The sequence below is a fragment of the Rhincodon typus genome, chromosome 27 (assembly GCF_021869965.1).
Source record: "Rhincodon typus isolate 14 chromosome 27, sRhiTyp1.1, whole genome shotgun sequence".
Classification (NCBI taxonomy): domain Eukaryota; kingdom Metazoa; phylum Chordata; class Chondrichthyes; order Orectolobiformes; family Rhincodontidae; genus Rhincodon; species Rhincodon typus.
The window spans coordinates 25,071,298-25,084,751 of record NC_063358.1 but is presented as its reverse complement, the minus strand read 5'-3'; the positions used below and the strand labels follow the sequence as shown (position 1 = coordinate 25,084,751).

Below are 13,454 nucleotides of genomic sequence, written 5' to 3'. Positions count from 1 at the left end.
GGAGGGTCTAGGCCCGAAACGTCAGCCTTCCTGCTCCTCTGATGCTGCTTGGCCTGCTGTGTTCATCCAGCTCTACACCTTGTTATCTCAGATTCTCCAGCATCTGCAGTTCCTACTATCTCTGTAAAAGTTATAGCTTGATTTTACGTGCTCAGACCAATCTAATCATGTGTTTCAGGGTTGAACAAATGTATCAGAATGTTATGGCTTTGTGGCACCAGCTGCATATTAATATGAAAAGTGTTGTGTCCTGGAATTACCTAGTGAAAGACATTGAAACCATTCACTCCTGGAACAGAGAAACGGTATGTATCCATTAGTTTGCTGAAATGTTGCTCCAAGTCTATTGAAATAGGACAAACCTATAATGCTTTGTAATTAATGGCAGAATAACAGAATTTTGAAGTTTGAATTCAGATGTCTAGCCTAAGTTATTTTAGTCCATTCTGCCCATTTGTGATACAACCCTGATAGAAGTTCCAAAATGCTGACAAACCCCATCCGTAAATGCAATTCATTCTTGACTTTTTAAAATAGTGTCCTTTTTACTTTGCAAAGTATCTTTCATAACATCAATCGTATAAAGGTTGTGTATATATTAGTTTCATTTATGCAATGTTCTGAGTAATTCTGTGACCCAAATTTTGCAACTTGAGTGATGGTAAAACTGTCAGCATTTGTAATCATTACTATGTGAAACTGTAAGCAGCCTCTGGCATTCACAACACTCTGTTAAATGCTGAAATGCAGATAGAGATTTCCTGCTGGTCTGCGTTATCCACTTCTGAAGTCCTGACGCACAAGTGATTCAGATCACTGTATTAATAGGGTCTTCTACTTTTATGGTAGTATTGTTTGTTTGTAACTAGGGTTTTAATAGCATGCTGAATTGTAAATGCTTTAAACAAGAAACCAGGCCCTGAAACATCTGTTATATTTTGACATTAAATTTTGCCATTCCTTTTTTGTAGCTTATGGTTTTTCAACTTCTATCTTAATACATGTGTGTGTCCTGGTCTTCATTTTGCTATCTGTAAAATTATGTTAAAAAAGTGAATTGGGAAAACGTGCTTGTTACTTTACTGTTTGCTGTCTCCCTAAAAATTCTTCAATGTGATGGGCTGCTTAGCCTACTTAGTGACATCACTGATACTAGACACAGGAATTTCCTGTAACTTCATTCTGATGCAGCTAACATTAGGAGAAAGATAAAAACCACATTGCTAGCTTGCTAGGTCAGTTGAGGGTGCTGTCACCTTGCCAGTGACTGTATGACCCTGATCTTCATTTGGTTAAGAGATTTTTTTTTAAAAATGTAATCTATATCTTGCATCGGTTTACGGCACAATAACTTGAATGATTTGTATTTTACATTGGCTCCAAATATTCCTTTGGAATTTTGATTTTGTTCACAACAATCATATTTGAATAGTACTGTTACCACAAAACTAACTTATGTACTGTGTGACCTAAAAGCTTATAAAGCAAAACCAGCCAAGGGAGGTAATAACATACAGATCTGCTGACAACCTAAGCATTAAAATTATTTTTGATAAATTCATACCTGACTTAGAAACCTCCACTACTTTCATTACAGTTTAAAACTCTGAAAGCAAGTGAGCAAACACATGCATTGAAAAATCTCCAGATGCATTTTGAGGATTTTCTTGAGGACAGCCAGGAGTCTCAGGTCTTCTCCATTGCAGACAGATTACGGTTAGAGGAAGATGTTGATAACTGTAAGGAACAATGTGAGAAGCTACTAGTATCCATGGAAACAGGTCAGTGAAAATAACACAAAATAATTAATATGGATTTTTGCCAGGCCTTCAGTGTAATTATTTTATAAAAACGAAATGTAACAGTTGCTTCCTAGAAGTAACATAACAAATATCTTTGAAATATGTACTAGAGGCAACACAACGTTAAATTTTATGAATTGGATTTTCAGTAACATTGCTCAAATTCCCAATAGCAATACTGATCTCCTGTGGAGAGCAAGATTGTGACCGTTTGATCTTTAAATGTTTACTTAGTGCAACATCAATCACAGTAGTGATTTTGTACAAAATGAAATAGTGCTGTTACAGGTGGCAAAACATCCCTTGCCAAGGATAGGGGTTCTGTTGAGATGGTGAGGTGCCACTGGAAGTAAATACAAGTAACATCATTATTAGAACCATTCTTAGTGTGATATTTGAGACCTTGACCTATCCTCTCATTTTGCTGACCAAGTAACAATCTTCAAAGTACACAGTGACCCTTATTCCCTGTATTCATTGCCATGTATAGGATAGCATGTTCACATTCAATAATTAATGTTTTCTTTCGTTCATGGGTTTTGAGTGTTGCTAATAAGATCATAACGTATTGCCCAGACCTAATTCTTCTTGAGAAGATATTTGTAAGCTACTGGAATCCATATCTTGTGGGTTAACCCACATTGCCAAACTAAGGAACCCATTAATAGGACAACTATCTCCACAAGGTACATTTGTTGAAATCCCCTGCAGACAACAATAAAATACAATCTTGGAACTGACTAAACTTCTGTTCGCACTTATGGTCTTGCCGCAATAGCCTGGTCGAAAGTTGTACTTTATTGAATGTGGTGTAATTTGGTTTTCGTGGTGTACTAACCACTTCATGACCTTCCTGTCCATGAAAAGCTAATGCTATATTTGTGAAATGTCAAATTTCTTGGCAAAATTCACATCAATTCATTTGATATTTCAACTTCCACAGTGATCAGATGAGCCAGTTGGCCGAGGAATGGCAAATGGAGTTTAATTTAGATAAATGAGGTGCTATATTTTGGAAAGGCAAATCAGGGCAGGACTTCTACACTTAATGATAAGGTCCTGGGAAGTGTTGCTGAACAAAGAGACCTTGGAGTGCAGGTCATAGTTCCTTGAAAGTGGAGTTGCAGGCAGATAGGATAGTGAAGAAGGCATTTGGTATGCTTGCGTTTATTGGTCAGTGCATTGAGTATAGGAGTTGGGAGGTGATGTTGTGAATGTGCAGGACATTGGTTAGGCCAATTTTGGAATGTTGTGTGCGGTTCTGGTCACCCTGCTGTAGGAAGGATGTTGTGAAACTTGAAAGGGTTCAGAAAAGATTTAGAAGGATGTTGCCAGGGTTGGAAGGTTTGAGCTATGGGGAGAGACTGAATAGGCTGGGGCCATTTTCCCCGGAGCGTCAGAGGCTGAGGGGTGACCTTTATAGAGGTTTATGAAATCATGAAGGGCATGGATAGGGTAAATAGGCATGGTCTTTTCCCTGGGGTGCGAGAGTCCAAAACTAGAGGGGAAAGATTTAAAAGTGACCAAGGGGGCAACTTTTCATGCAGAGGGTGGTGCATGGATGGCATGATCTGTCAGTGGATGTGGTGGAGGCTGGTTTAATTACAGCATATAAAAAGCATCTGGATGCTTTCTGAATAGGAACGTTGAGGGGGGTATGGGCCAAATGCTGGCAAATAGGACTAGATTAATTTAGGATATCTGTTTGGCATGGACAAGTTGGAGCAAAGGGTCTGTTTCTGTGCTGTATATCTCTGACTCTGTAATCCCATCTGTATGTAATGTAATCATTTATTTCACTCTATATAAAAAAAAAAGTTTGCATTTTACTTGCTGGCTAAGAGAATGCACCATCTGTGTCTGACTACTTTACCCCACTGATGATACCCCTGTTGGCTGCCTGTAATCCCACTTAACTGGCATTAGATTTGAATTGTTATCAAGAGAGGAGATGTCCATGCCACAGTGTTGGACAGTTTTCTCTGAATTCAGTGGTGAGTGGTGTGAAATCCTAGTCTAGTTTGTTACATTAGTGCCTTCATCTGAATATTCTTCAATTTTTAACTGGTTGTGCCCATTTTAAAGACATAAAATTTTTCGTTTGCACCATTGATCGGAGATCACAAACGATTAAAGGAGAACAAAGTAAAGAGAAGATCCATCGTTTGTGAGTCTGAGAAATTCTTCAACTTAAATGATTTTCCCATTTCAGATTCTAAAGTTGTATTATTATTACATTAATGACTGAGTGAGATCTTAATAAGAATATGTTGTGTCAGTGCAGAAATTGGTGGCATGCACTATAATTTTATTTTGAAAGGTAGGGTATATCGTACTTCCGCCTAGTTAGCTAAGCTTACGTTGCTTGAAGTTCTAACTATATTTAGTCTTAAGTTTAAGGAAGCAAATTTGATTAGTGCAATCTTGGATCCTATAAGGAAATGGCTTCCAACAAGTGTTTAAAAAAACCTGAAAAATAAATGTCATGACTTTTATTTTGAATTTAGTTAACTCCCTGGTTATCTCCATAATCATTGTGACTCGGGGAAAATAACAAGAGTTTGAATTCCTTTCAAGTTTTGTATCTAATTATTATGTGCTTATTAACTAGAAGAGAAGGATGAAACGTTGAGTAAAACATACATCTCTGAGCTTCAAAACATCTGTCTGCGACTAGAGAAGTATCAAGACCAATTAATACGGAGGATTCAGGCCTCTGTTGAAGGCAATGCCGTTCAAGATAGTGCCTTCAGAATCGTTGAGCAAGAGGTTTGTCTGTTACAATATCTATCCATAACATACTAGAGTAAAATTGATTACTTGTCACAGCAATCTCCGCATTGTTCTTGAGGGTCATACTAAGTTGCTCCAACTAAAGCTGGCATATACTTATCCCATGGGAAATGCTCTCACGTAATACTTTTAGGTGAAAATCATAAAACCTCTTGCTATCTGAACTTCAATTTACCCTTGTACTCCTAAGTAAACTTTCCATAGATCTACTTATTGATTCATTATTTACTGTTTTTGCAGAACATGCAGCAGGAACTAGATGGATTGAAATCTCAATTAAATCAACTGACAAAAAAATGTGAGAGTTTTTTCCACCAGTCTCCCTCTGCAGCAAGTATTCCGGCTTTGCATTCTGAGATGGACTTGGTAATACAGAAGATGAATCAAGTGCATTCATTGTCCTCCACTTACATGGACAAGTGAGTCTGAAATTACAGAAAATTGATTAAGTTAGAACAAAACTGCAAAGTGTTAAATATATGAAGAGTGATTAAATAAGTATGTATTTGAAATAGTGAGATCATTTTTTTGATAGGCTGACCGGAGAAGCATCTATGACCAGTTCATTTATGTTCCCACTCCTATATTAGAGTTGATCTTTCTTTGCACCTTCTCTGTATCTGTAATGCTATATTCTGCATTCTGTTCTATTACACTGATATGTTTAACTGAGGTATGATTTGTCTGGTTAACACAAAACAATACTTTTCATTGTAACTTGGTACATGTGGCAGTAATGCTTCAAATCAAAGATGAACTGAGAACAATGATCAATTTGTTATTAAAACATTAATTGCTGCCACGTTGATTGAAATTAGTTCCATTGACAAGTAGACCATGTAAGCAGATCCATCCCACAGAGGTTCAAGAGAATGATATTGATTTACACAGTTACCAGATCATACGTGGCATGTTGTATTCAAATATGGTCCTTTAAATTGTTTTTAAAAACCACAAGTAGAAAGTTTTCAAAAAAAACAGCAAAAGTAATTCCAGCTGTATACCATTGGGCTGTAGATAAAATCCGTACAGGCTAAGTCCTTTTGCACAATCAGTCCTTTTCCAAATGTTGTTTTTTTTTAATATTTTAAGGTATTATTGTTAAAGGAGTGGAAATGTACTGCCTTCAAAATATGACAAAATTGACTTCAAGTTATCTTTAATTTAGGGAATGCTGTCATCATATTTGTTAATGATGCTGTCGCTAAGTTTTCTTCAGGAAATACTCCACTGTGGTGTCCAAGGGAAAGTTGGATGAATATCTAATTAGTAGATGTAAAGTTTTCCACAAGAAAAGATTGTAAAATAACCTAAAACTGGAAAGTGATTTTTCCAAAACCATTGCTGTTTTATTTTCAGCAAATAACTTTTTTTTTTCCTATTTCTTTTAGGCTGAAAACAGTGGATGTTATGTTGAAAAGCAGTCAAGGAGCTGAGATGCTTGTAAAAATGTATGAAATGAAGCTGAGTGAGGAAGATGCAGTACCAGTAGACCAGGAGGCTATTGAAAGACACAGAACCTTACTACAGGTCAGATAGTTCTCAGTAATCAGCACAGCTAATTGATGAACAAGTGTGTTGAAGTCTTGGTACTTAACAAGTAATGGGTAACAACAGCAACAACTTAAATTTAAATAACATCTTTAACATAGGAAAACATCCCAGTGCACTTCAGAGAAGTTAATCGGACAAAATTTGACCCTGAGGGAAATAGGTATAGAAGGGCAGAAGTAAAAGTTGGTCAATGAGACAGGTTTTCAGAAGAATCTTAGAGGAAGAAAGAGATGGCGTTGAATGAGGGATTTCCAGAGATAGGGACAAGGACAGCTGAAGGATCGACAGCTAGTGGTGGATAAAAGAAGGGGATTGAGTTAGATATCAAAGTTGGTGGAATGTAGATGTCTTTGAAGTGTTTTTAGGCTGGAAGAGGTTGCATAAATACAGAGGGACAAAAGTACGGCAGAATCTTACCAGAGATTTTTGAAACTGGTGGGGACTAGGAGTCTTGTGGGCCTACAATGCACTGTCTGGAAGTGTGGTTGAGGTAGGTTGAATTCGTACATTGAAGAGGATGTTAGGTGATTATTTAAAGAACAGGATTATTGGGGGGAAAGGGTCAGGAGAATGAAATGAGCATGATGACTCGCCAGAGATCTAGTTCAGATGTGATGGGCTGAATGTTCTCATGTCACAACCGTCCTGTGATTTTTGAATAAACAATCGTTGTGATGAGTCTAGAAGACTTGATGGTGTTAAGGACACATGCAATAATATTTTGGTTGAGCTGAAGTTTTAAAGATGGACAATGTAGGAAGTTATTCGGGTAAGTATTGAGTTAGTTGGTTAACGCAAGCATGGTTGAATGTGTCAGAATCCGATGTATTGTGACAGGATCATAAACTGGCCCTGTTACAAAATAGACATTCTTTTGTGATGTCAATTCAGAAACTTGCCTTCGGGTTCCAAATAAAATGTGGCTTTAGTGGGTTGACAGTGATTGTCCACAGTGACTTGGAAAAAGTTTATAACCTGTATAGCAATAGACATGTAGGAAGAGTTTAAAAGAATTCACCATGATACAGAATTAGTTTATACCTCTAACGGCAAAAGCTCTGCTAGCAAAAATATGTGGTCCGTAGTCAACTCGAGAGATGAGGACAACATGAACTAAAAGAAAAGTAATACAAGAATGCAAACAAAACAGGACACATCCTAGTGACTGGAAGAGGAACAGACAAGGATGACAAACAAGCTAAGAATAAGGTGCAAAAGGAATGTCAAAGGAAATCTACAAGGGACGTCAGCGCCATCTCAAAAAAGTCTTTATTATTACATCCAAAAAGCATGAATGATTAAGAACAACTTAGAAAAATAAAGTTGGTTGTATATCTGAAAATGTGGAACTTGTTCTAATGCATCATTATTTACAACACAGGAATAGTGTCTTCTGTCCCTTGGAGCCAGCTGCACCATTCAATATGATGATCATTCAACTTGGTACCCTGCTTCTGCTTTATCCCAATCCCTTTGATCTCATTAGCCCTAAGGACTATATTTAACTCCTCCTTGAAAATATTCAATGTTTTGGCCGCAACTGCTACGCTGCTACATCAAAAATCTCCTGGAATCTGTAATTGGATGCAGGTGCATCACTGTTCTCATACTGGCTGAGGTTGCTATGAAGGGCCCCCCTTCTCAACCTCTTTCCTCACCTGAAGTGTGCTGACCCTCGGGTTTAGCACCACCAATCATCCCCCACTAATAAGAGCAGAGCCCAAAGGTCTAATAGGGGCATAGCGATGTTTACCTTTTACCTGCATCACTTTTGAGTAGAGACTATCTTCCTCAAGAACCTGGCTGTGTTGGTTTGTAGAATCGAACAGCCTCTTTTGTTTGCTCATTACACAAAAACTGCAATGTGCTATTCGTTTATTAGTAGGAAAGCTTATAACCTCATCTTGGAATTGGCCTCTCCTGTATCCTTGTCCGTGACATTGTAAGTCAACATTAACCCTGTATCCAGTTAGAGATGCTAATTGGCTAGCCTCAAGACCCCAGTCTTTTTGTCCCCCCATCTTGAAAGTAAATGCATGATTGAAAGCTGAACTGTTTATTTCCTGATACTCTGAATCCTTCTGGGACCCTTGGAGATTCCGAGTCTCCACTGTTAATGCAGAAGCATTGTTGCCAATGTAAATGCTTTGCCGTTCCCAGTAAAACATTCTAATACTCGCCATCAGACTGAGAGTATTAGAATGGATGTCAAACTTCAGAACAGGTCACTTGACCCCTTCCTTGAATATAACAGTCTCATAAACCTCGTAGTTATAATGGGCTGAGCAATGGAGAAGAGGCATTGAAGGAGCATAGTATAGTGCCACCATGTCAAGGCCTGCAAGTAAGTTCAGAAGGATGCAAAGGAATAGTTCATTACTGTCATGGAGAATGTTATGGATTATTTTAAAAAGGAGAATTTTAATGCTGTGATGGGGATAAACCTAACTGGAGGCTATCAAGCATTGAAGTTGCAGGAAATGGAGGCACTAGAGGAAATGGACGTAATGGCACTGGACTAAAATCTAGAGATCCAGGCTAATGTTCTGAGGCCAGGATCAAAATTCCACCATGACAGTTTGGTAGAGCTTAAATTCCATGAATAAATCTGAAATCTAAAGCTAGATTCAATAATTCCTACCACAAAACTATCATTGTAATGAAAAAAAGAAACCATTTTATTCAGTGATGTTTTTCAGGGATGGAAAAATGGCACCATTACTTGATCTGATGTACATGTAACTTCAATCCCATAACAATTTGGTTGAATCTTAACTGGCCTCCAAAATGGCCCCTCAAGCCACACAATTCAAGAGCAATTAGAAAGCGGCAATAAATGCCCACCTTGCCAGTGGAGGACACTTCCCGTGCAATGAAGTATAAAAAAGAATTGGGAAGTGACGTTATGTCCACTGAATTTGGATAGTGAAGGCAAGTTTCAAATAGGCCAATAGTTGGGGAGAGCAGAGGAACCAAGTGTTGGTTTCATGGAGTAGGAGAGTGATGATATTAAATCAGATTTGAGGGAGATGAACCATTTACTGTATGTTCTTGCATGTGGACCTGAAAGGTAAATTTGAATGGTCAGCAGTTCGGTGGGTATGCTTCAGGAGCTTGAGATATGGTCTCAAGGACAAGAATAAAAACATGCTAATAGTCAGGGATCCCTTTTGATTCTGGTGTCAGTTTGAGGATTTTCGGTATCAACATACTTGTCCAAGTGTTTTAGCACAATATGTCACTTTTATATCAGACTATCTCTTTATTTCAAAATATTAGGCCTAATATCAGTTAATGGTTGCTGAGTACAAACATTACACCTATACTGGTAAACAAAGCTGAAAATAACTTATTTTGAACTTTTACCGAACTTGAATTTTGTCGTGGAAGTAAGTAATGTAAACTTTGTTACTTGCAGCAATGGCTTCATGATGTGAATGATAAACAAGACGTGTTTTCCTCTTTGGATGAGGAAATGCAGCAAGCAAATGCTGTTGGTGAACATCTCTTCCAGCTACACAATGAACGCAACTTGGATTTGGAACGATATCAAGAAAAGGCAGTGCAGCTGAAGGATCGGTGGCGAAATATCTGTTCACAGATTGAAACCAGGTTAGCTGTCCTTTAGTATCTGCAAGAACTGCAGATACTGGAGTCAGATAACAGTATGGAGCTAGAGGAATACAGCAGGCCAGGCAGCATCAGAGGAACAGGAAAGTTGCCATTTCGGGTCGGGACCCATCTTCAGAAAATCTTCCACAAATCCATTAGCCTAGTCTTCTCTGCAGACTTTTTATTGCTGCTTTTCTACTCTTGCACTGAGACCGACTTCAAGCATACATGTTCATTTAATCCCATCTTTGACATCATCTACATTAAAATTTAGTTTTTTTTTTGAATGAGGTCCACATTGAAACAGTAAGTTATTTTTTGCAACTCATATTTTGCTTGCCGTTGATGAATGTCGATATTACATTAGAAGTTTTGGTCTTTCACATCAATTTCTCAAATTTAAACAAAGCATGCAAAAAAAGTGAAGAATAACTCATTGTATTTGTCATTGTAGTTTAATGATCAAACAGGAAAGGAGGTTTCTCTCATAACATTTAATCTGACAGCTAATTGGTGGTACCATGTTCTTAGCCAACCTGAATTTACACTACTTCACAACCCAACACCAATGTCTGAACTACCTTCTGTAATCCTAATAATACATGATAGTGACATGTAAAATATCTCTCCATTTTATTCTTTTGGTTTCTTGTTCACCTAATGCTAATTTGAAGCTATTAAGCTAAAGTTCTGAATGTTACATTAGTTGTTCACTCAACTTTTGGATACTGCCTGTGGACAAAAATTAGTTGTGGTCTAGAATGAAACTTTACTTAGAGGAGTTGACCATAACTTTATGTTCCACTACTTCATTTTACCCTTTCCCTGCATTATACAGAGAATCTGAATTGGAAAGCATTGAAGGGTTATTAGAGAATTACAGAGGCTGCCATCAGTCACTGATAGATTGGATCGAAGAAACAACTGCACAGCAAGAGAAAATGGAACCAGGCAAGGCTGAAGATACCAAGATCCTGTCACAGCAACTTAGTCAACAAATGGTAAGAAAAGCCATATCCACTATAATGCACCATTCTTCATCAAGAATACAACTCTGTTGCCTTGAATAGTTTATTCTTCCTTAAACTAGAAAGATCCAGGTATTCTATTCAATTCAATGGGAGAACCATTGAACAAAAGTTATTCTCCTTGAAGCTAGCTCCACAAAACCTTCAAACAAAACTTCTGCAAAATCAATTAGAATTGACTGGAGGCTGTGCCCTGATATCCTAATAGCATTTCCCCATCCAGGTTCTGCTTTCTCAAGTCTCAAAAGACAGTTCCAAACAAGTACATTTCAAGGGCATTCTGAAGCTTTCTGTGAAGCAATGATATTGATGCTTGGGTGGAGCTTGCTACTGATTGTTCAAAATTATGAAACCTGTCCATCAAACCACATTATGCTTTGAGTTCAGATGCTTTAATTCACATGTTACTGACTAGGCCAACATTTATTTCACATCCATGATTGCCTTCGAGAAGGTGGTAGTCAGCTGCCTTCTCGCACCGCTGTAGGTGACAGTGCAGGATTGGCAATATTAGTTCCCAGTCAGCATGATTTGTGGTTTATACGGGCACTTGCAAGTGGTGATGTCTCCAGGCACATTAACTGATGAAGTAGAGAAGAAAATCAACAGAAATAATGCTGCCTTCCATATCCCACTACCTCATGGAACCCTCTGCCCTATATGCCCAAAAGTCTACAGGTTAAGAATCAGTTTGTTCAGTCATATGAAGCCTATGGCAGAAATTTGTGACTGAGTAGATACGATCTTTAGGTGGAGGGACAGCTGTAACCAAGGACATCTTTTTATTTAAAAAAAAAAAGTCCACTTCAAAAAATGTGCCATTTCTATGAGTAAAAACATCATCCAAATGTCTGGTCTCCTCTCCTGCGTCTTGCTCCTATGTTGATCTAACATCTGTTTTTTATTGTCTGTTTTGCTTTCATTCATATCTTGATGGTCCATAAGTTTGAACTACAATTATGCAACATATTCCTAAAAATGAAGAATGGTACACAAATTTATGGAAAAAGTTACATACAACTCTGAAAACTTGCTCTTAATCTCACTATATTTCATACCATGAAATATGCAGACTCAAATTATTTATTTTCATTCAGGCATTGGTTGCTGAGATTGAAAAGAATCAAACTAAATTAGATGAATGCCAAAATCTGTCTAAACAGTACTCTGTTTCTGTAAAGGTAAGTTTATAATGCCATTGGAGTTAAATTCATTAATGAGATTCCTTTGTTTTTGGTGAATTCAGTGAAACAGAATTTCAAAAACACTCTCCCTTTATCTCTAGGATTATGAATTGCAGCTGATGACTTATAGAGCATTTGTTGAATCCCATCAAAAACCAACTGCAAAACGCCGGAGAATGCACTCCTCATCAGATGTCATAACCCAAGAGGTGGGAAAGCATGGCTAAATTAGAATAATTCTTAATGTCAATTTTTGTTGTAAATAAAATAGCAATGCAGTTTTTTTGATATCCTGTTTACCTTTCTGCAGTTCATGGACCTTCGAACCCAGTACACAGCATTGGTGACACTTACAACCCAACATGTTAAGTACATCAGTGATTCTTTAAGGCGACTGGAGGAAGAGGAAGTAAGTGGACAAAAAAAATAGGGACAATGTTACAGGCTTTATATATGAGCCTATGAATTAAGATCTGGAATGAGCCATTTGGCACTTTGGGCCAATACCCCATTTTGATTGTGGTTGATTTGTTTATGACCTCAAGCCTACTTTGCTGTATGTACCCTGTAGCTTCTAACTTCTAATGTGACTAATTTACAATCACTTCTCATTTTCAATAAATGTTGGCCTTGCCAGTGCTGCCCACATCCTATGAAAAAATTATTTAAGAACCTGAGAGGAGTTAGCAGTGTAAATGTTGAGAGGATGTTTCCCCTTGTGGGAAAGAATAGAATGAAGGGACGCCTTTAAAATAAGGGGTCTCCCATTTAAGATGGAGATAAGGCAAAATCTTTTGAGGTTTTTATTTTGTTCTGGTATATTTATCTTCCCCAGAGAGCAGTGGAAGTAAGATCATTGATTATTTTTAAGGTTGATTTGTATGGATTCTTGATTGATATAGGAATCAAAAGGTATGGAGGTAGACAAAGCGGAGTTGAGGCCACAATCCAATCAACTATCATATTAGAAAATGGCAAAGCAGACTCTGAGGACCAAGTGGCTTACTGCTCCCAATATGATGATTGTATGTACATAAACCTAAAGATATAAGCATATTTGTTGTAGATTAATTCAGCTCCTTCAAACATGAACTGTGGAAGCACTAATCTTACAGTAAAGACATCATATTAAATCCACAGTTTCAGATTTCAGCCAGAGCATTAGTTCTGTGATTATTCTACCCTTTGATATCATGGTGAGAGTACAACCATTTTAAACCCTTGGCTTCATAGATATCAGCAAATTTTGGATACCAAGCTGGTGCTCTGATGGAGCTCACCTGTTTGTGGAGGTTGGGAGGAGTAAGCAGGTTGAGGAGCTAACTTTGAGCAGATCAAAGGGGCTCTAATTTACAGATGCAAATTTTACATAGGCAGTCAGTGGCAACGTAATATGTAAAATTATAACCGATTTAACTTTATTTCGCTTGGAGTAAGATTTAGCATTTCTGATTTAAAAGCAAACTCGGCAGGTTTGCCAG

The 13,454-nt window shown here is 37.7% G+C and overlaps 1 protein-coding gene across 1 annotated transcript in view; it reads left to right on the top strand.

Annotated features, from left to right (window-relative positions):
• The window catches only part of LOC109915062 (microtubule-actin cross-linking factor 1, isoforms 1/2/3/4/5-like), a 101,508-nt gene that overhangs the window by 68,676 nt on the left and 19,378 nt on the right, over window positions 1-13,454 (top strand). Inside the window, exons 21-30 of the mRNA XM_048612951.1 lie at window positions 179-305; window positions 1,598-1,781; window positions 4,414-4,571; window positions 4,836-5,014; window positions 5,987-6,125; window positions 9,568-9,761; window positions 10,600-10,762; window positions 11,887-11,970; window positions 12,075-12,182; window positions 12,284-12,382. Of these exons, the coding sequence (XP_048468908.1) occupies window positions 179-305; window positions 1,598-1,781; window positions 4,414-4,571; window positions 4,836-5,014; window positions 5,987-6,125; window positions 9,568-9,761; window positions 10,600-10,762; window positions 11,887-11,970; window positions 12,075-12,182; window positions 12,284-12,382 (1,435 nt within the window). The remainder of the gene's footprint in view (window positions 1-178; window positions 306-1,597; window positions 1,782-4,413; window positions 4,572-4,835; window positions 5,015-5,986; window positions 6,126-9,567; window positions 9,762-10,599; window positions 10,763-11,886; window positions 11,971-12,074; window positions 12,183-12,283; window positions 12,383-13,454) is intronic.